The following is a 22,953-nucleotide window of genomic DNA, read 5'->3' on the forward strand; positions in this document are numbered from 1 at the left end:
AAGTGGCTATACAAATGGCTGAAGTCAAGCCAATGGCATCAATACACAACATCCATTAGCAAACTGTAATAAAGTTTATAAAGTTTTGAAATGCACAGGGCTTCCTGTCCTGCCACTATTGTGCAATGTTCCTTCAGTACTAAATAAAGATGATAACTCCAAAAGAGGCTGCAAGAGGAAAATATTGTTTCTCAACTGTAGCAGGTGTTTGCTGTAGGCTGCAGGATTGATCAGGCATATAAGTGAGTGATGTAATCAAGAACTGAATGGATATAGTATGTCCCTGATCAAGCCCGAGTTTCCAACATATGGGGGGGGGGGGGGGTGTCAGAAATGGTGAACATTTTGAAGCTGCAGGCCTATCAATAAAGACATGAGAGGCTGAGAAAACACTAAAATGCACTCTGATGGAGGACATTTGCAGTCCCAGCCAATAAAGATAATACAGGTAATGCAAAACAACATTGGGATGACAATGAATATGATTCTGGCCATTTTTGTCACACCAAATGAAGAACCTCTTACATATAAATGTAAATACAACTCATTAATGATTTCCTTGCAACAATCATATCCTGACTGAAAGGCTGGAGGCCTTCTTGAATCTGATGAGAGCTGGAAACAGTTCCTCTGAGGAAACCACCTGAAGCCAGTAATCAAAAAATGAAAAGACTAGGAGGACCTAGCCTGTATAAGCAAGAAGTCACCACCACAAGACACTTGGTGAAAATTCCAGGGGCTGGTGACAGACAAAATGACAAAATTTCTACTAATAAAAGTCCACATGCAGAATAAACAGAGGCATTTCTTGCAATGTGTGTGGATCAGAATGTGTTTGTAGGCATATTTCAGATCCAGCACATACAAGCCAGTCTCCCCTTCTTCTAAGTGTAGCAAAGTATGTAGAAGGCTGAGTTTATGAGGCTATCTGTTGAATAAGGAAAAGGGTCCTCTATGACTCTAGTAATTACATGACATTAGGGATTGCTATTCTGCCATTACCTTGCGGTTCAAGGCGGATTACAAATGGTTTGTCCGGAGAAATATTTAGGGAGTAGTTTGTACATTTCTTTGAGTTGTTAAGGATTACATCTGAGTTGTCATGATATTAGAAATTCATATGTAGTAGTTGCAGGTGATGCTGGTGTTAATTTGGTTTTATGTGTTTTATTTCTTTTTGAAGGTTTTGTAGTCTGTGGTCGTGGTCACTAAGTTGTAGAGTTGTGGGTTAGAGAATGACACGGTGACGGTTTACCCGCGGCCACCGCATTTAAGCCGCGGGTCACCGCCGAAAACGGGGAAGAAAACTAGCAGTCGCTGCGGTGACGGGGACAAGGCCATTCACCGACCGCGGAAACGGTGAACAGGTTTGTCCCCGCGGGCCAATGTACCCCCTTCTAGGAACCGCTATTTACCTGTGTTTCACCGCTCCTCGCTCGTCTGGCCAGCAGGCCTGCCTCCGTCCAAATGAGGCGGGCCCGCCCCTCCCCTCCCCTGCCTCCCAATGGCCTCCCCTAAGATCGCCGGCAGGAGGGTACCCAACCCCTCCTGCTGGACCCCCCCCCCAACGAACCCTCCCACCCCGGAACCCCCTTAGTCTTACTTTCCAAGTTGGACCGGACAGCTCCTCGCTCGTCTGGCCAGCAGGCCTGCCTCCGTCCAAATGAGGCGGGCCCGCCCCTCCCCTCCCCTGCCTCCCAATGGCCTCCCCTAAGATCGCCGGCAGGAGGGTACCCAACCCCTCCTGCTGGACCCCCCCTCAACGAACCCTCCCACCCCGGAACCCCCTTAGTCTTACTTTTCAAGTTGGACCGGACAGCTCCTCGCTCGTCTGGCCAGCAGGCCTGCCTCCGTCCAAATGAGGCGGGCCCGCCCCTCCCCTCCCCTGCCTAACCCACAGGATCCTAGGGCCTGATTGGCCCAAGCACCTAAGGCCCCTCCTATAGCGGAAGTGGCTTTAGGTGCCTAGACCAATCAGGCCCTAGGATCCTGTGGGTTGGGCAGGGTAGGGGCGGGCCCGCCTCATTTGGACGGAGGCAGGCCTGCTGGCCAGACGAGCGAGGAGCTGTCCGGTCCAACTTGAAAAGTAAGACTAAGGGGGTCCCGGGGTGGGAGGGTTCGTTGGGGGGGGGTCCAGCAGGAGGGGTTGGGTACCCTCCTGCCGGCGATCTTAGGGGAGGCCATTGGGAGGCAGGGGAGGGGAGGGTAGGGGCGGGCCCGCCTCATTTGGACGGAGGCAGGCCTGCTGGCCAGACGAGCGAGGAGCTGTCCGGTCCAACTTGAAAAGTAAGACTAAGGGGGTTCCGGGGTGGGAGGGTTCGTTGGGGGGGGGTCCAGCAGGAGGGGTTGGGTACCCTCCTGCCGGCGATCTTAGGGGAGGCCATTGGGAGGACCGGCAGGAGGGGTTGGGTACCCTTCTGCTGCGATTGTCGGGAGGGCCGTTGGGGGGGTCTACATGAGGGGTTGGGTGCCCTCCTGCCGTGATCGCTGGGGGGAGGGGAGACTTGCAGCCGTAGCCGCGGTCACTATGCTAATCACGGCAGCATTTAAAGTACATGTCGTGTTTGTTTTTGCATTGCTAGCCCCAGGGGTGGTGGAGATTAGTGATTGAAAAACTGTATGAAAAATAACTATTTTAAATTTAGTGATCAAAATGTGTCAGTTTTGAGAATTTTTATTAATTAATTTTTTCTCTGCGTGTTTTGTTTTTGTATAGTTATTAACTAATATTTAACTAAGTTTTAAAGTTTTAAAGAATGTTTCCTTTATACGTAAATAAAGAAAAGTGAATGGGATTGCAGTGGCGGTGACGGGGCGGTGAATGGGGTGGCAGTGGCGGTGACGGGGCGGTGAAGAGGATGGTGAGACGGGGACGGGGCGGTGACGGGGTTGGTGAGACGGGGACGGGGCGGTGACGGGGATGGTGAGACGGGGACGGGGCGGTGACGGGGACCAATTTTTTCACCGTGTCATTCTCTATTGTGGGTCAAGTTTTGCAGCTTGAGTGACTAGGAGGTTGTCGTACAATTTTTTATTTTGACGTTTTTGGTTGGAGGGTGTGTGAATGGTGCGTGGGTTCTCCTATGTCTGGTTGAGGTGGCTTGAATTAGTCGGTTGTTCCAATAGGCTGAGCTGTCTCCGTTTATTGCTTTAAATAGTAGGCAGTAAAATTTGAAATGTATTCTCGCTTGTATTGGGAGCCAATATGAGTCATGGTATGCCTCTGTGATGTGGTCATATTTCTTCAGCGAGTAGACCAGTCTTGGGGCTGTGTTTTGTATTGTTTGTAATTGTTTTATCATGGTTGCTGTGCATGGGAGATATAATATGTTGCAGTAGTTTATTAGACCTAGGATTAGGGATTGTACCAAGAGCTGAAATTGTTTTCTGTTGAAGAATTTTCTGATTTGCCTCAGGTTTCTCATGACTGCAAATGATTTTTTGAATGTCTGATATTGGGATAGATTCATTTATCTAGAGCAATGTCTCTCAAACTTTTGAGCCAGGGCACACTAAAGGTAGTGGCCACGGCTCAAAGAACCAGAAGTGCGCGGATATCGTCTTGATGACATCATGCGCATGTATGACATCATCACGTTGACATCCACGCATGTACAGAGGCCCTCCAGACAGGCCCTGAAATGCCAGTAGGGCGTGCCAGCAGTGAAGTCTAACAAATATCAACCGAGTACCCCCAACCACAGACCTCCCAAGCTCCACTTTAGATCCACCCAAGCTCTTCCCCAGATCCCACCTCCTTTACTAATTGTAATGCAATTTTTTTCCATTCATTTTTCATATACACACAATATACACAGCAGATATAAATTCTCAAAACTGACATTTGAATCATTATATTGAAAATAAAATCATTTTCCCTACCTTTTTTGTCTGGTGACTTTATTTTTCTGTGCTTTAAACTATGTTTCCAGGGCCTTCTTAACTTAATATTCAATTTTTCTGCTTTCTTCTCAAAAACTATTTTTCCATGTCTTCCCCTCCCCCCCCACCCCCCCCGTCTTCCCCTCCCCCCCACCCCCCCGTGGTATGACATCTCTCTCCTTCCTTTCCCTCTTCCCAGTCTGGCATTTCTCTCTCCTTCCCATAATCTGGCATCTCTTTCTACTACTACTACTATTATTATTATTTCAATAGCGCTAACAGACTCCTCTCCCCTCCTTTCCTTCCATTCCTTGGTCTGATATCTCTCCCTTCCTTTAGTCATCTCTCCTTCCCCCCAGTGTAAACATTTCTCTCTCTCTTCCTCCTTTTTGCCCCCTGTAGTCCATCTCCTTTCCGGCCCCCCTCCCAGTCCAACATTTCTCCCTCCTTTCCACTAGTCCAACATTTTTTTCTCTCTTCCTTCTGCATGCTTCTCCTCTGGTCCTCCTTCCCTCCCCCAACCAACATCTCTCTCTCTTCCCCTCTCCATGAGTCCAACTTTTCACTCTCTGCCCTCTCCCCCTTCCCCAGAGAGTAATATTTCTCCTTCCATCCTTCCGTCCTCCCCATCCATCTCACCCTCTTCAAGAGTCCAACACTTTATGCCTCCTGCACGCTATCTCTCTGTCCTTGCCTCTTCCCTCGAGTGGCATCCCTCCTTCCCACCCCCCAACCCAATATGCTCTCTCCTCAAGTACCATCTCACCCTCCCCTCCAGTGTGTAGCACCTTTCCTTTCTGCCAGGTATGCAGCACCTCTTACCTCCCCCCTGTCCAGCAGTACCCCCCTTCTCCCATCCCTCCTCCCCCTCTTCCTCTAGCCTAGCGGCAGCTCACTCTATGCTTTTAACTTAGCCACACAGCTGCCGCTAGCAGTAGTTTAGCCGCAGTTTCATCAGGCAGCCTAGGAGCCTCTGCTAGGCCGAATTGAACCAAAGGCCAAACACATAAGAGATCTTCCTTCAACATGGTACTGAGCAACACCAATAGTTTCAAGTTTAATAAAAATTTTGATCAAATCGCAATTAAAAAAAAATTCAAAGCGAGGTAAAAAAATGGAGCAGACAAAGTAATTAGGAACATGGACAAACATGACATTAGATACGAAAGGGTTGCGGGGTGAACTACAATTGTGATAGGAAAGAAAACAATTATAGGACAGAACATGAGGACAGGAAGAAAAATAATAATCAGAGCCTCATAGAAATCCTATCAGTCAAAAGCGTCTTTATACAGAAAGCTTTTTAGCATCTCTTGAATTTATCTAACGACTTCTCTTCCATTTTGGCAGTGAGTTCTAGGTTTGTGGGGCTACAACTAAAAAGACAGTATCCCTTCAGATATTAATACATCTTAAGGATGGGACGGACAGGAGGTTTTTGTCATCAGATCTTAATGCTCTTGATGGTACGTAGAGAATGAGCATTCTCTCTAAGAATAGGGGAGATTTACAGGATATAAGTTAATAAATATATTGTGAATGCAATTCTGTGGTTTATTGGTAGCCAATGAGCATGCATTAGAAGGATTGTAACAGTCTTAATTCCTTAAGTGCAACTCCCTTATAGAAGGAATTAAATAGTCTAATTTGGATATTACTAAGGAGTGTATTACTGTAGCATCGCCTACTTGGCACTCCTCCAGAATATATGCAGCGATTGTAACTAGTTCAAAATGCAGCGGTTAGACTACTTTGTGGACTGAAAAAGTTTGATCACGTGACACCTTTCTATCGACTCTTACACTGGCTGCCGATGGAGGCACGTGTGAAATTCAAGTTTGGTTGTTTTTGCTTCAAGGTACTCTATGGCTTAGCCCCTAAATACATAACAGACCTTTTCTCTTTCACAACCAACAGACACAAGCGAAGCTCACACCCAAACTTTGTTTCTCCACCGATTAGTGGTTGTAAATTTAAAAGTCATTACCAACATCTTTTTGCACATCAAGCAGCATTATGGGGTAAAGACCTTGAACAATTGCTCGTGCCTACTACCTATGGGGAATTCAGGAAATGCCTAAAAACACATCTGTTCCTGAAATACTTAGGAAACCAACCTATACAATCTTAGTCCTCAACAAACGATTGCTAGAACTATAATTCAGGGAGAAATATCACTGATAATTTAAGAGCCACACTAGCTCGTAAAGGAATCTCTTCACAGATATGGAGGGCTATGTATGTTAATGCACACAGCTTGGGCAATAAAATTCTAGCATTAGAGACTGAGATAACAAACGCCGATCTTGACGTGATAGCGATATCCGAAACCTGGTTCACGGAATTGCATGGGTGGGATATGGTTATACCAGGGTACAACCTACTTCGTTGCGACCGAGAGGGTAAATTGGGAGGAGGAGTAGCGCTATACACTAAGGAAAGCATCAAAACCACCAGAATCACAGATGTTAGATACACCGGGGAATCCCTCTGGGTGAACCTGGCCAGAGGGAATGAAAAATGCCTATACCTTGGGGTTATATATAGACCTCCCAGGCAACAGGAGGACAAAGACATGGAATTAATCGAGGACATAGAGAACATCACACTGCGCGGGGACACAGTAATGCTAGGAGACTTCAACATGCCAGATGCAGATTGGAACACACTCTCCGCGACTACGGGTAGCAGCAAAAGAATATTAACCTCCATAAAGGGTGCACGTCTCAAGCAATTGGTATTGGAGCCCACCAGGGACCAGGCGTTACTAGACCTAGTTCTCACCAACGGAGATAGCGTCACGGAAGTCTCAGTAGGAGACACACTGGCCTCCAGCGACCATAATATGGTATGGCTCAACCTCAAGAAAGGTTTCCCTAAGACAAACACAGCAACAAGGGTTCTCAACTTTAGAGGCACAGACTTCAACCGCATGGGAGATTTTGTCCATCAGGAGCTACATAAACAAGCAATATCTGACAATGTGGAGGATATGTGGTCGTCTATGAAGTCCATCCTACACGAAGCAACAGACCGATACATAAAGACAGTAAGTAAACGCAGGAGAAACAAAAGACCCCAATGGTTCAGTAAAGAAATTTCAGACCTAGTTAAACAGAAAAAAGACGCATTTATCACCTACAAACATTTAGGCAGAGATGGGGCGAAAGAGGACTATCTAGACAGATCTAAAGCTGTCAAAACAGCAGTCAGAGAAGCCAAACTCCGAATGGAGGAAGAGCTAGCACGGAAAATTAAGAAAGGAGATAAATCTTTCTTCAGCTATATTAGTGACAGGAAAAGAAACAAAGATGGGAAAGTACGCCTGAAGCAATCGGACGGTAACTTTGCGGAATCAGATTCTGAGAAGGCAGAACTACTAAACAAATACTTCTGTTCAGTGTTCACCCGCGAAGCCCCGGGAGCTGGTCCACAGCTGCAGACGGGAGATAACCAGAAAGACCCGTTTCAAGATTTTGAATTTACGCCCAGTAGCATCTATGACGAACTATCAAGACTCAAGGTAAACAAAGCCATGGGACAGGATAACCTACACCCCAGAATGCTCAGGGAGTTAAGGGAAGTCCTGGCAGAACCAATATCTGTTCTTTTCAATCTTTCCCTAAGCACAGGAAGGGTCCCCTTGGACTGGAAAACCGCCAACGTAATCCCACTCCACAAAAAGGGCTGCAGGACAGAGACAGCAAACTACAGACCAGTGAGTCTCACATCTATAGTGTGTAAACTCATGGAAACACTGATCAAACAGAATCTTGACACAATCCTAGACAAAGAAAAACTGCGTGATCCACACCAACACGGGTTCACCCAGGGCAGATCCTGCCAATCTAATCTGATTATCTTTTTTGACTGGGTTACTAGACAACTGGACGCCGGAGAGTCACTGGACGTGGTATATTTGGACTTCAGTAAAGCATTTGATAGCGTCCCTCATCGAAGATTACTGAACAAGCTGAAATCGATAGGATTAGGAGACACTCTAACTACATGGGTTGGGGATTGGCTGAGCGGTAGACTTCAGAAGGTGGTGGTGAACGGTACCCCATCCGAAGCATCGGACGTGATCAGTGGAGTGCCGCAGGGCTCGGTCCTGGGCCCGATTCTATTTAACTTATTCATAAGAGATATGACGCAAGGACTTAGAGGAAGGGTATCACTGTTCGCCGACGACGCCAAACTTTGCAACATAGTAGGCAAAAGCTTATTACCTGATAATATGACACACGACCTACTGTTGCTGGAACAATGGTCAACTACTTGGCAGCTAGGCTTCAATGCTAAAAAATGCAAGATAATGCATCTGGGTAAGAGAAACCTGCGTAGAACTTATGTACTAAATGGTGAGACCTTGGTTAGGACCACGGCGGAACGCGACCTAGGGGTGATCATTAGTGAGGACATGAAGGTTGCCAATCAAGTGGAGAAGGCTTCCTACAGGGCAAGACAAATGATGGGGTGTATCCGCAGAGGTTTCGTCAGCAGGAGACCTGAAGTTATGATGCCGTTGTACAGAGCCATGGTGAGGCCTCACTTGGAGTACTGTGTTCAGTTTTGAAGACCACACTACCGAAAGGACGTGCTGAGGATCGAGTCGGTTCAGCGAACGGCCACCAGGATGGTCTTGGGGCTCAAGGATCTCACGTATGAAGAAAGATTTAAAAAATTGCGGCTGTACTCACTTGAGGAAAGAAGAGAACGGGGAGATATGATTGAAACATATAAGTACATCACGGGACACATCGAGTCAGAAGATAATATCTTCTGGCTCATGGGACCCTCGACCACCAGAGGGCATCCGCTGAAAATCAGGGGAGGGAAGTTTCATGGTGACTCCAGGAAGTACTTCTTCACCGAAAGAGTAGTGGATCATTGGAACAGACTCCCACTCCAGGTGATAAAGGCCAGCAGCGTGACGGATTTTAAGAGAAAATGGGATACTCACGTGGTATCTTTAAGGGAGTAAATTCAGGGGAGGGGATACTTGGAATTGGCAGACTTGGTGGGCTATAGTCCTTTTCTGCTGCTTGTTTCTATGTTTCTATCAATCACTAAGTCTGTATTTTGTTTATTCACTCAATCTGTAACATTTCTAATCATTGTAAACCACATAGAACTTCACGGTCCTGCGGTATATAAACTGTTGTTATTATTATTATTATTATTATTAGGGTGTTTAAAGCAGATGTGTTGAGAAAATTTGCCATTCGGAGTTTATGAAAGCTGCTTTTGACTACTGTAATGTGATCATAAGTGAGTTTTTGATCGACGATTACAGGTATACCTAAAATTTTAATATTAGCAACTTCCTGAAGAGGAACGTCCTCGATACTAATTGGTGAGAGGAACTTGAGGCCATTTTCCATGGAAATAACATAGTTTTGGTTTTGTTAATACTCAAGGACAGCGTATTGTCGTTTAGCCATTGACAAATTTTAGTTATTTTCTGAATCAATCCCAGAGTTGGTTTTGAGACTAGACTGACACAGATGGAGGTAGTTTTTTATACTGTCTAAGTCAGGGCTGCCCAAGTCCGGTCCTCGAGATCTACTGGCAGGCCAGGTTTTCTAGATATCCGAAATGAACATGCATGAGAGAGATTTGCATCCCAAGAAGGCAATGCAGGCAAATCTCTCTCAAGCATATTCATTGCAGATATCCATAAAACCTGGCCTGCCAGTAGATCTCGAGGACCGGACTTGGGAAGCCCTGGTCTAAGTATACTGTAAATCACTGAGAATTTATTATTGTGGTATAGAAATGTTTTAGATAAAATAAAAAGGTATTGAAGCAATATGCCTGTTAAAAAGAGGACCTAGGGTTTTGCCCTTCCAAACCACCTGGCAACCATCTTCATTTAAATCCATAAGATAGCATGGGGTTTTTCCTTCCTAGATCTCAGACAGAAAGAGCAGGGGTGCCCACACTTTTTTTGGCTTGTGAGCTACTTTTAAAATGACCAAGTCATCCTATGCCCTCTTTTTGCAGAGCTTCCTTTCAAATGAAAGACTCGACTCATGTGCATTTATACCACACAGGTATTTAAACATTTCTATCTTATCTACCATCTCCCACCTTTCCTCTAAAGTATACATATTGAGATCTTTAAGACTGTCCCCATACGCCTTATGATGAAGACTATGCACCATTTTAGTAGTGTTCTTCAACCGCCGGTTCGCAGACCGGTGCTGGTCCGCAGAAAATTCCTGCCGGTCTGCACAGGGCTGGCGAGATCGGATTGGGGCAATCAGCATCTGGGCTGCAACGGCGATGGGCAGCATCAGCATCGGGCCCCCAGCGACGCAATTCATGATCGGCAACGGGCCCCTCGGCACTCAAGATCAGCAACAGGCCTCCCCCCCTCCCACAAAGGTACTCAAGTTCGGCAATGGGATTCCTTCTCCCCCAGCATCACCAGCACTTCAGATCGTCAACACGGTGCTCAGCCCAAAGCTTCTCCTCTGACCCAGCTTCCTGTTTCTGCCCAGGCAGTTCGAATCAGAGGGAAGCTTTGGACTGAGCACCGCGTTGCCAATCTGAACTGCTGTTGATGCCGGGGGGAGAAGGAGGCCCACTGCCAAACTTCAGTATCATCGGGGGGGGGGGGGGGCTTTGCCGATCTTGTTGCCAAAATCGGAAAGAAAGGTGAGGAAGGGAGAGAGATGGGCCTGTAGTGATGGAGAGAAGTGGGCAGATGATGGAAGTGGGGAGAAGGGGGAGGTGATGGAAGTGGGGAAAAGGGAGAGCAAATGCTGAGTGGAAGTGGAGAATGAGAACACATACTGGATGGAAGGAGGGATAAAGCAAAGGACATATGCTGGATGGGGGAAGAAGATAGAGTTAGTGAGATAGTGGAGGGGTGAAGGAAAGGGGTAGCATGCTGTGGGTAGACACAGTAAAAGAGGGAAACTGAGGACTGCATAGTAAGAAATAATTTAATTTAGACTGAGGCAGAAAATAAAGAAGGAAGACCAGAGAAGAAAAGGAAAGGGAAGAGAGAGAGAGAGAGATGCCAGAGAACGGGGAAGGAGACAGAGATATCAGATCTGAGCGGAGGAAATGAGAAGAGAGAGATGCTAAAAACCACAGGGGGGCGGGAAAGAGAGATGAAAGGAGAAAGATGCCAGACCATAAGGTAACAGAGGGAAGATGATGGATGCCAGACCAAAGGTCTAGAGAAGAGATGGCAGGGGGAAACCGACAGTTTCTGGAAGGGGCAGACAGTGGATGGAATGGGCAGATGCTGGATTGAAGAGACAGGGCAGACGCTGGAAGGAAAAGAGTGAAAAGAAGATGAAAGCAGAAACCAGAGACAACAAAAGATAGAAAAAAATCATTTTATTTCTATTTTGTCGTTAGAATATATCAGATTTGAAATCCTGCTAGAGACATAACTGGGGACTGCAAAGCACAGGCAGTGCTTCTTTAGCTTTCAGCTGGCTTAGGGCTCTCTGACCAGGGGGTACTCCCCTAACACTATTCCTGTCATGTGTGATTGCAGTATTCTGTTAGCATGATATTTCTGTGTAGCATTCTATAATAATTTGGCTTGTTCAGTTTTCTTGATAGTAGAGGGGATATATGTGAAGGGGAGGGGAGACAGGGTTTTTGTTGGTCTTTGCTCTGTATATTTGTATTTATAAAATGACAATTGTACAGAATATTGTTTCTTTTTATACTTTAATAAAATACATTCACAATAAAATCATAACTGAGACTTGTGCGGATGAGATCAGAAAGTTTGCGGGGAACCGAGCTTGCGGAGACGGGGCAAAAATGTTTTTTTTTAATTTCAGTCTTAGTAGTTTGCCAGTCCACAAAATAATTCTTTTATTTCTGCCAGTCCACGGGTGTAAAAAGTTTGAAGAGTACTGTTTTAGTAGCTTTCCTCTGGACTGACTCCATTCTTTTTATATTTTTTTGAAGGTGCAGTCTCCAGAAAACGAAGTATGTAAATAAAGAACTAAGACTGGTATTGGAAAGACTTGCACGGTCTGTGTCCCATAGGTGATGATTTGGTATAGGATGGGCAGGGGAGGGCATCAATGGGAACTCCACTAACTTGGAACATGAGGATGCTACTGGCCAGATTTTATGGTCGATATCCTGCAAACAGGATGGTTGGATAGGCTGGAGAGAGCTTGAACGGCAACTTCAGCATTTGGAACCTAAGACAATACCAGATGGACTTTACAGTCTATGACCCAAAAATATCAAAGAAAAGACAAGTTAATTTAATCATGTTTTTCTAATGAGTATAACTAATGGGCAGACTAGATGAACAGTTCAGGTCTTTATCTGCCGTCATTTACTATGTAACTTTGTTACCCAAGGTAATGTACAGCAGGTACAGTTTAACATAAAACTTTAAATTTTGTTGTTAACAGCATAAAAGTAAAATTGACCAAACACAATAAATGAGGTAAATGTGGAAACAGCAAATTTAAACCTACCAAAACTATCAAGAATGTACACATTTAACAGCACTGCAGAACAATATAACAAAAATATGATAAAAGTCAGTACAAGACAAACAATACCATAATAGACAGCATGGAAAACACTGAAATAAAAGATTTTATAATGTCAGCATAATACTAATAAACACACATTACAACAGTCAAATAACACAAATATGATGCAACACAGAAACATGTTGGCAGATAAAAGCCAAATAGCCCATCCAGTCTGCCAATCTGTAGTAACCATTATCACTTCTTCTCTCTAAGACAGGGGTCTCCAAAGTACGGCCTGCGATATGATTTTATCTGACCCGTGGAAGAATTGTGCAGAAATGCGCCAATTGGACCAATTTTCCATTGAGAATCCACAAAAAAAAAACAACAAACCAACAAAACAAGGGGTGTTGATAGATTTGAAATGCATTAATTAAAATTGTGTTCAAAATATATTGATTTGTATATGTCACAGTATTTCTTCGTACTTTTTCAGCCTCGGTCGACAGTGTCAATTCGTGGCATTGTAGGTAGTTCTGGCGAAGTGACTAATCTTTAAACTGAATCTGGAAGTTTGTTACTAGTCTTTACAGTTAATTGTCCATAAGAATACTTGCAGTGTAATACTCAATTTGTAATTGCATAAATTTATATTTAAAAGTGTGTATTCATTTATTCACATATTTGCTTGTACAGAATTCTGCTGATTTGGATGCCAATGCTAGGGAAATGAGATAGTTTCAAAATCCGTTTGACTGTGATGTTGTTGATGTCCCAAATCAAACTCATATAGAAATGACTGAACTTCAGGCAAATGAACATATTAAAGATGGAAACTTGAGATCGATTTTTATAAATTTTTAAACTCTAAGCAGTTTCCAAATCTGAAGAAATTTGCTAGTAAATTTATCTCTATTTTTGGGACAACATATCTTTGCGATCAAACTTTTTCCCAAATGAAAAACAGTCAAACCTCGGTTTGCGAGTAACCTGGTTTGCGAGTGTTTTGCAAGACGAGCAAAACACTCAACAAACTTTTGACTTGCAAACCGAGTGTTGACTCGATTTGCGAGCACCCCCCCCTCCAATAACCGGCATCGCTCCACCCCCCCCCCCGCTCGCAAAGACCCCCTCGCTCCAACCGGCACCCCCCCCCCCCCCCCGCGAACTGGTCTCCCCGCCCGAACAATTTAAACTTACTCCCCACCCCGGCACGCAGGCACAGATCATGCCGGTGCCTAGAAGATCTTCCGGCTTCTGCCTACCTTGAGCATGCATCTGTGCATGCTCAAGGACTTCTAGAGGGAGAATTAGAAATCCTTGAGCATGCGCAGATGCATGCTCAAGGCAGGCAGAAGCAGGAAGATCTTCTAGGCACCGGCACGATCTGTGCCTGTGTGCTGGTGCCAGATGGGGGGGGGGGGGGAGTTTAAGTTGTTCGTGCGGGGGGGGGCGTTTCGTGCGGGGGGGGGTTGCCGGTTGGAGCGAGGGGGCCTTTGCGAGCGGAGGGGAGCAATGCCGGTTATCGGGGGATGGGGGGTGGGAACATATCAAAGCGAGTTTCCATTATTTTCTATGGGGAAACTCGCTTTGATAAACGAGCATTTTGGATTACGAGCATGTTCCTGGAACAGATTATGCTCATAATCCAAGGTACCACTGTATATCAAGTCAAAATACAGGGCAAATTTATCTGATAAACATTTGAAGTCACTACAGGGGTCTTTTACTAAGGTGCGCTAACTGATTTAGCATGTGCTAAGTCAGCTAGCGTGCCTTAGTTTAAAAAAAAAACTCTACTTGTAATTAGTGTTTCAAAATTTGAACCTCAGTTTAATAAGATTTTAAAAAACACAGAAACATTTCCATCATTCACATTAATGGTTTTATTATAATTTGTGATGAAAATATGAGAATATGCTGGTAGTGTTCGTCGTCATTAAGATAATTTAAACTCACATACTCTGTAATTAGTTTATAAAAATTTCTGCTTTCAATAAAACTCATACATCTAGAGTTAATTTTTTATTTTTTTTACTATGGCACACCGAAAAGTGCTGAAGTATGCATGTAGCCCTCATGGCAAAAAGTTTGGAGACCCGTGCTCTAAGAGATCCCACATGCCTATCCCATGCTTTCTTGAATTCAGACACAGTCTTTGTATCCACCACCTCTTCCAGGAGACTACTTCACACATCTACCACCCTGTCTGTAAAAATGTATTTCCTTAGATTACTCCCGAGTCTATCAACTCTTAACTTCATCCTATGCCCTCTCATTCCAGAGCTTCTTTTCAAATGAAAGACTCGACTCATGCACATTTACACCATGTAGATATTTAAACGTATCTATCATATCTCCCATCTCCTGCCTTTCCTCCAGATTGAGATCTTAAAGTCTGTCCCCATACTCCTTATGACGAAGACCACGCACCATTTTAGTAGCCTTCCTCTGGACCATGCACCATTTTAATAACCTCCATCCTTTTTATATTTTTTTTGAAGGTGCTGCTTCCAGAATTGTACAGTAATCTAAATGAGGTCTCACCAGAGTCTTATACAGGGGCATCAATACCTCCTTTTTCCTACTGGCCATATCTCTCCCTATGCACCCTAGCATCCTAGCTTTCGCCATCACCTTTTCAACCTGTTAGGCCACCTTAAGATCATCTCATAAAATCACACCCAAGTCCCGCTCTTCTATCATGCACATAAGTTCTTCACCCCATACAGTTCCCTCAGGTTCTTGAAGCCCAAATGCATGACATTGCATTTCTTAGCATTAAATTTTAGCTGCCAATTTCAGACCATTCTTCAAGCTTCACCAGATATTTCTTCATATTATTCACACCATCTAGCGTGTCCACTCTATTGCAGATTTTGGTATCATCCGCAAAGAGGCAAATCTTACCCAACAGCCCTGTAGCAATATCTTTTATAAAAATGTTAAAAAGAACAGAACCTTGAGGCACACCACTGGTAACATCCCTTTCCAAAAGTGATCTCTATTGATCACTACCCTCTGTCACCTTCCACTCAACTAGTTCCTGACCCAGCCCGTCACTTCGAGACCCATCCCGAGAGCACTCAGTTTATTTATTAGACTTCTGTGTGGAACACTGTCAAAGGCTTTGCTAAAATCTAAATACACCACATCTCGCACACTCCCTCTATCCAATTCTCTGGTCATCCAGTCAAAGAAATTGATCAGATTTGTCTGACAAGACTTATCTCTAGTGAATCCATGTTGCTTACAGTCCTGTAATTCACAAGATTACAGAAACTTCCCCATTCTCTGTTTTAAAAGCGTTTCCATTAATTTGCTTACCACAGAAGTCAGACTTACCAGCCTACTCCCTCCACATCCGGCCCTCTCCAGTCTTCAGGTACCACTTCCGACTAGAGACTCATTAAAAAGGTCAGTCAGCAGAGTAACCAGAACGTCCCTAAATTCCTTCAGCACCCTTGGATGTATACCATCTGGCCCCATTGCTATACCCATCTTAATATTAAACCATGCAGTGATCACTAGATGCCACTTTCCCCGTTTGTAAGCACTAAGTCCAGTATGACCCCTTCCCATGTGGGTTCCATTACCAACTGCTGGAACAGTTCTCTTTAGAGAGAATCCAGTATCTCCCTACTTCTAGAAGACCCCGCAATAGGGCGGTTCATAGACAACGGCGCGAAAGACAAAAGCGCGCGCCGACAATTGAGCGCAGCGCGCGCCGCCGCACCACTCTAAATTACAGTTTTTAGGGGCTCCGACGAGGGGTTTTGTTGGGGAACCCCCCCAGTTTACTTAATAGACATTGTGCTGGCGTTATGGGGGGGTTGGGGGGTTGTAACCCTCCACATTTTACATTTATAAACAGGGAAAAAGTGAAGTTTTCAGTAAAATGTGGGGGGTTACAACCCCCCACACCCCCCACAACGCGGCGCGATGTCTATTAAGTAAAGTGGGGGGGTTCCCCCCCACGCCCCCCCCGTCGGAGCACTAAAAACAGTAATTTAGAGCGGCGCGCACTGCGCTCAATTGTCTGGGCGTGCCTTTGTCCCAGCGCGCTTTTGACCTGACACCCAATAGGGCTACCCCAATCAATATCCAGCATGTTAAAAATCACCTATTAGTAAATCTTCCCCCTTTTTTAGATATATTCTGAATGTCTACTATTAAATCCCTGTCCATCTGTGAAGAAGACCTGTATATCACACCAATGTAAATATATTCACCATTCCCTCTTTCCCAAACTGATCCACAGTGCCTTTTCCTTGCCCTGCAGATTCTGTAACTGTGTGGCTTTAATATGATCTTGAACATATAACGTTACTCCCCCCTCCTTTTCTTCCTACCCTGTCTTTCCTGAACAGATTATAGCCCTGTATAACTACATTCTAGTCATGGTTCTCCATGAACCACGTCTCCATGATTGCAACTATTTTCAACTTTTCTTCTATCACAGCTTCAAAATCCATAATCTTGTTTCCCATACTTCGAGCATTAGTATATACTGCTTTCCAGACATAGCCCCCTTTTCCAATCCATGTAAAGGTATTCAGTGATATACTTACCCGAAGGCTTATACTCCCCTTGGGGCTTTCATCACCCTGCCCCATCACTTCTAGTTTCAAGCCCTCTTCAATAGATATGCCAGCCTGCTGCCAAAGACACTTCTTCCCTTCTTTGATGGATGCACACCATCTCTACTCAGCAGCCCTTGGAAAATCGTTCCATGGTCCAGGTAGCCAAAATGCTCTCGACGACACCATCCATGTAGTCATGCATTCATCTCTAGCATGCGAGCTTCTCTGCCCTTGCCTTTATCCTCAACAGGGAGGTCAGATGAGAATACCATCTGCGCACATGTATGCTTCACCTTCTCTCTCAGAGCCACAAAGTCACTTTTGATATGTTCACAGGGGTACCTGGCAGTATCATTAGTGCCAACGTGGATGAGCAGCATCAGAAAATAATCATCAGGTTTGATGAGTCTCGGCAATCTCTCCGTAACATCTTGGATTTTGACACCAGTCAGAAAGCATACCTCTAGTGACATCATGTCTGGTCTGCAGATGGATGCTTCTGTACCCCTCAGAAGGGCATTGCCAACTGCTACTACCTTATGCCTCCTAGTGGTCATGGATCCAGTAATTTTGGGGATTTCAAGCTTTGGTTCCTCCTCTCCTTGGGATGCTCTCATCTCTTCCACTTCCATGACAGCATAACGGTTCTTCAGTTCAAGGGTGGAGGGAGTCACAGTACCAATCTTGCAGTTTTCCATAATCTGAGTCCAGCTGTCTTCCCTCAGCAAAACCTCTTCTTCCCCACTGCTGGAAATCTTTGACACCTCATGAACCATTTCATCGATGTTCTTACGGATGCTTCTCAGTATTGCCACCTCCTCTCTCAGTTCCTTTACTTCCTTCCAGAGAGTCAAGCTGAAAACAGCTTGCACATGGAACCACTCCCTCTCCCTGGGTAACATTTTCTGTCTGCACAGAAACAGAAGTTGCAGCAGCTTTAGTGATACGATGTTTCCCAGCTGTACTATGGTGCTGAAGTACTTACACCTGGAAGAATAAAGAAAGGGTAGGAAAAAACCTACCAAAGTAATGCCCTGTTTGGCTGAAGAGCCTATAAATCAAAAAGCTCTGCCTTGGGGTGGGTGAGAGGAACTTAAATTAACGCCAGAGCCTTCCCTCAACAGCTATTTGTGCCCTAATCTGATATTTTGACCTGAAAAGCAACCTAAAGCACTAACCTAGGCTAAAACTACCCACAAGTTCATGAATAGAGTGTCTGTCGCACTAGAACAGCCCTTTCTTACAATATCTGTATAAAGTTTTTTATTTATGCAGATTACACTTGTTAACACTAATTTTGGTGCCTCAAATGTTAGACCTGTTTCTGGGTATATATGACCTGCTGATTCCAAAAATTGCACCAGTTTCCTCCTATCAGCTCTAGTTTTTGAGCTACAGAACATGTGCCATATAACACACTTCACTCTGCTCACCCATTAAGAAATCATAATATCTTAATGTAGTGTTTAAATTAATATTTATTAAAAATTAATTGTTCAACATGAAAATCTACTTATTTCTTTCCAGTCATTCGACACACAAGAAGTTCCTTTTAAAGACTTCCGAGAGTGGGATCTGCCAGGACAATCCCGCATAAGGTTCCAACAATAGACTGCCATTATGTGTACTCCCATCTTCCTTGGTATCTGGCTTCCATTGTTTTTATGTCTTGGTAAAATCTTTCACCTTGCTCTTCACTTAAGTCACCAAGGTTCTCTAAGAGACTGTGCAGAAATGGACTTTAACACTCATGTTCCTGCCAAGCCTGTTGAAATGAAAGAGCCCATCCTTTACTAATTATGTGTAGTTGTCTGCCTTCTTGTTGCCAAGGAAGTTTTTCACAACAAGAACAAATGAAGACCAGGCACATGATTCGATTTCATTCACTGATGCTATGAAATGTGGGTCATTTATAAGTTGTCTAATCTGTAAACTCCTGCTTTCAATTTTTCCATGGTAAGTCCAGGTAACAAACACTATGTATTTAATGCACAAACCGTCTGTATTCAAAATTTTTTAATCAGGTCTAGGTTTATATGCAGTGGTGGCAGTATGATTCTATCTTGTGCTACCAAAGGTTCATTGACTACATTTTGTCCTTCAACCACCATATATTCTCTCAGAAACCAATCTTTTTTTGTTTAATGTTCATATTGGCTCTACTATCCAAAAGGCATAAAAAGCAAGGATACTCTGTGTAGCTACTTTGTTGACCAAGAAGAAAATTAACCATCTTCAAGTCTACACAAATCACCCACTGATGTTCTTGGTAATTTATCTTTTCCAAGACTAAAGAAATGGCCTTGTATTCTTCTTTCATCCTGGTGGAGTGACTGATTGGAATAGAACCATATTTGTTGCCATTATTTAACAGAACACATTTGAAAAGACACTACTCACTTGGGTTAAATACATAAATTTCCCTTTCAAAAAAGAAAGCTAATTATAATAAAAAAGATAATTATAATAAATTTATAAAGATCTGGGGGCCATTGACAGCCTACTGTAATGAATAGATACCATTTTCTATTGGAAGTATATTTGCAAATGGGGGAGAGGGGGAGGGTTGGTTGTCTAAATTATTACGGAAGGTTTTAACATATAAATAAGAGTATTTATATTTGTATATTTTTTATTAAATATGAATGGAATGGGTGGGTGGGAAGGGAATAAACTTATGTATCTGAATATATTAAGAAAATTCAAGTGATGTATTTAATCTTAAATGTTTTATTAATTGTACACTTGATGTAAGTTTTTAAAATGAATAAAGAATTACAAAAAAAAAAAAAAGAAAGCTTGTTATGACATCTCGATTCTGCAGAAGAGATCTTTTAAATAGTGTTAAAAAAAAAAATTTAATAAATTCAACCACATCTAAGAAACTAGAGCTGATGCAGTCTATCCAATGTAATTTTCTTTTTTTAATTTAAATTTTTATTTTCCAAAATAAATATACAAAGTATACAAATAATTATTATAAATAAGTTATAGATAACTTAAACATGAAACAGACTAGTTGTACCTATCAAAGTTAATAAGCAGGAAGATAGTATTATTTATAAGTCAATACAACCAATGTCTCATGTCAACCAAATCCAGCATGGCTAGTACATATAATTTCATCTGAGAGTATATGTGAAAATAATAGAAGAGAGTTCCCAATGAGCATCATACTGAGCATCCCAAGCGACTTAATTAACTGACAAGAAGTGACTCTAAATATATTTTATAAATATTACATTGGTGTTACATTGAGATAATTTTATGTCAACGGTCCAAGTCACAATAAAGTTGAACAGGTCTCCATACTTTGAGAAAAGAACTAATAGAATAATGTTTTTCAGCTATTACACTTTCAAATGTGTTGGTTATGTATACAGTGTTCCACCTTACAATGTATTCTACCTTAGATAAGTCCTTCCAACAGTGCAAGATGTTTTTAATAGCCAAGAATTATAAGATGTTAAGTAAACGAGCATTGGGTTCGGGCATAGAATATGTGAGACCATGGTGTCCAAGAATAATAATTTTAAGATGTAAAGATTCATTAATATTTAGAATGGTGGATATGGTGCTCCAGATTTTATCCCAATACAATTTAATATGTGAGCATTGGTATAACATGTGTGGCAGTGTACCTTCAAATTTTCCATAGGACCAGCATAGATTGGAGCCTTCTTTGGAAAATTTAGCAAGTTTATGCGGTGTCCAGATGCAATTTTCTGAATCAGCACTCCAAATAACTCCAGAACTGGTCAAAAAACCCAAGGTACCAAGAAAATTTGTGTTTTTTTTGGTCTGGCATATATTAATCACCAGAAGCATTTTTAAAAAATACAATAGCTTACCTGAAAACAGCCCTGGCCTCTATTCCTGATTCAATTGTTATGTTAAATGACAAAGTCAACACATTTTACCTTTTCTCCCAACTTCTCTAAACTATCTTCTTCCTTTAATTGTACTTACTTGGTGGTCTCACAGGCTGTGGCTGGCCCATACTAGCAGCAGACTGTGGAAGGCCCTGGGATTGTGCCCCAGAGGTCTGTAAGCCCGGCTGGTTACTTAATATTCCTTGCCTCTGTAAACGAGATCTGCGTTTCTCTTCCAGTTCTTTTTGTATTTTATAGATTTTCTCTGCTAGTAAATGATAATATTCATCCTGAATCATAACAAGAAAAAAAAAAAAAAAAACCACAGCTCATCATTTTCACTCATATTGCTTAAAACTACAGTAGCTACATACAGATTATGAATTTTTCTTGCAACATATATAGTGCCTCCAAGATAACATAAAATTGTGCTGACAACAGCTGTAGTTCCCCTAGTGAAACAGCCTTTTACTTGTCCTCAAACATGTAAAATAATGATTTTATAAAGGGCAATAAGAAAAAGTTGTATTACAAAACCACCTGTCAATCAAATCCATTTCAAAAAATGTATATCTTGTGCCTAATATTGCTGAGCAAACAATTTAAAAGTGCAGATTACTTCCAAACAGAGGAAGATAATTGAGACAGTCTATGCAATTTTAGTAGTCTTGGAGTTTTGTATGGTCTGGAGATCACTTTGAGTAAGCTTGCTATGCTGCATCCATACATTGGCCAGATACCAGTGAGAGTAATGAATCTCACTCCTATATCAGGATATATGAAGTTTACGGCTGATACTTGCTACAGTGCTTGCCTCATGCCAAAGATGCTTCCTTTTCAAATTCAGATAAAATATGTATAAGCAACCTATCAAGGTATGCTTGAAGATTCTTTTTTTTCTTTCTTTTAATCAAGCCTGAGACCTAAAATAAATTCTCCCTAATAGTACTTGCTAGGTCTCCTTCTACCTTTTTCTCAGACTCACTGTTGCAGCTCTCGACAAATTTGAGCTATGTGCTGTCCAAATCCTACTCTGCTTTCACAGGACAGAGAGCACCATGAGGTTCAACTATGTGGTGCTAGAAGAAAAAAGTATCTGTTCAAAATGCAGTACCACAAACAAGCCTCCAAACAAAGTGTAGGAAAAGATTAAAAACTGGGGAGAAAGCCAATTGTGAAGAGGATGGGAAAGGTGATGAAGTGGATGGAAACAGGTGAAAACCACCACTTTTATCAAACAAGATACGTCATTTTCAAAAAATGAAAATCTGCATTCGTTCCATTGAATAGATTGTAAAAAGTTGTATAAGATTGAAAGTTTAATTTGTTTAGCTTCAATGGACAAGGAAATATTTTGACTCAAAGTTGCCAAAAATTGTGCCGGGATACTGTACATGGTCATGGTATGGTATCAAACAAAGAGTTATATCTCCATAAGTATTCCACTGGCAGATCTTAAGCTTTATCAGAATTTGTTTGGGTCATGTAAGATTCAGCATGCAAAGTGTCATCAAAATCCATGATGGTGAGGTGGGGCACTATTCTAAAATTAGACCACTTGATACGTAATGACCCCTCTGTGCTTCGCCAATGCATCTTCAGAGGGCTCTGGAAAGGGTCTCTTCCCTTGGGATCTCGGCTCCTGCAGAACCCCATCCCTGACGGACTCAAAGAAGGAAGAGCTCAAGGTTCCTGCCCCTCTTCACGCACTCTGCCACATGCAGGACATGGACATTCCTTGGCCGGCCATTCAGTGCAAAAACTGGCATGAAACAGTGATAGGAACGTCTGAAGGGTCTATCCCTATCAATTTTAAGTAAAATCGAAGGGTTTTGAGGCAGATGGAAGCTTTAGAAAAAAATGGCCACTGACAGCAAAATTGCACCAAACACAGCCAGTGGGCACTCCTCTGAAGCACAAAAAATGCAGAAAAAGGGGTTTTAGAGGTGGGGAACCCTGATTCTGGCTGCAGAAACCTTCAAATTTCACTTCTGGAGGACCACCCCTCTTCTCAATTTTCCCCTTATGCTATAGCAGCTTTAATCACTATGCCATGTGCCTGCTTCAGCTTAGAAGTGCAGCTGGGACAAATGGAGAAGACCTCTGTCTCACTGGTTCAGCAGATGAACTTAAGTCTTGGGA

At 43.0% G+C, this 22,953-nt stretch overlaps 1 protein-coding gene across 8 annotated transcripts in view; it reads right to left on the bottom strand.

Moving 5' to 3' along the window:
- Window positions 1-22,953, bottom strand: part of CREBBP (CREB binding protein) — a 676,455-nt gene that overhangs the window by 415,034 nt on the left and 238,468 nt on the right. For all 8 annotated transcript variants that reach the window (XM_033962544.1, XM_033962542.1, XM_033962548.1 and 5 more), the window contains one exon: window positions 20,909-21,101. In XM_033962544.1, coding sequence (XP_033818435.1) covers window positions 20,909-21,101 — 193 coding nt within the window. The remainder of the gene's footprint in view (window positions 1-20,908; window positions 21,102-22,953) is intronic.

Source organism: Geotrypetes seraphini, chromosome 11 (assembly GCF_902459505.1).
Source record: "Geotrypetes seraphini chromosome 11, aGeoSer1.1, whole genome shotgun sequence".
Taxonomy (NCBI): domain Eukaryota; kingdom Metazoa; phylum Chordata; class Amphibia; order Gymnophiona; family Dermophiidae; genus Geotrypetes; species Geotrypetes seraphini.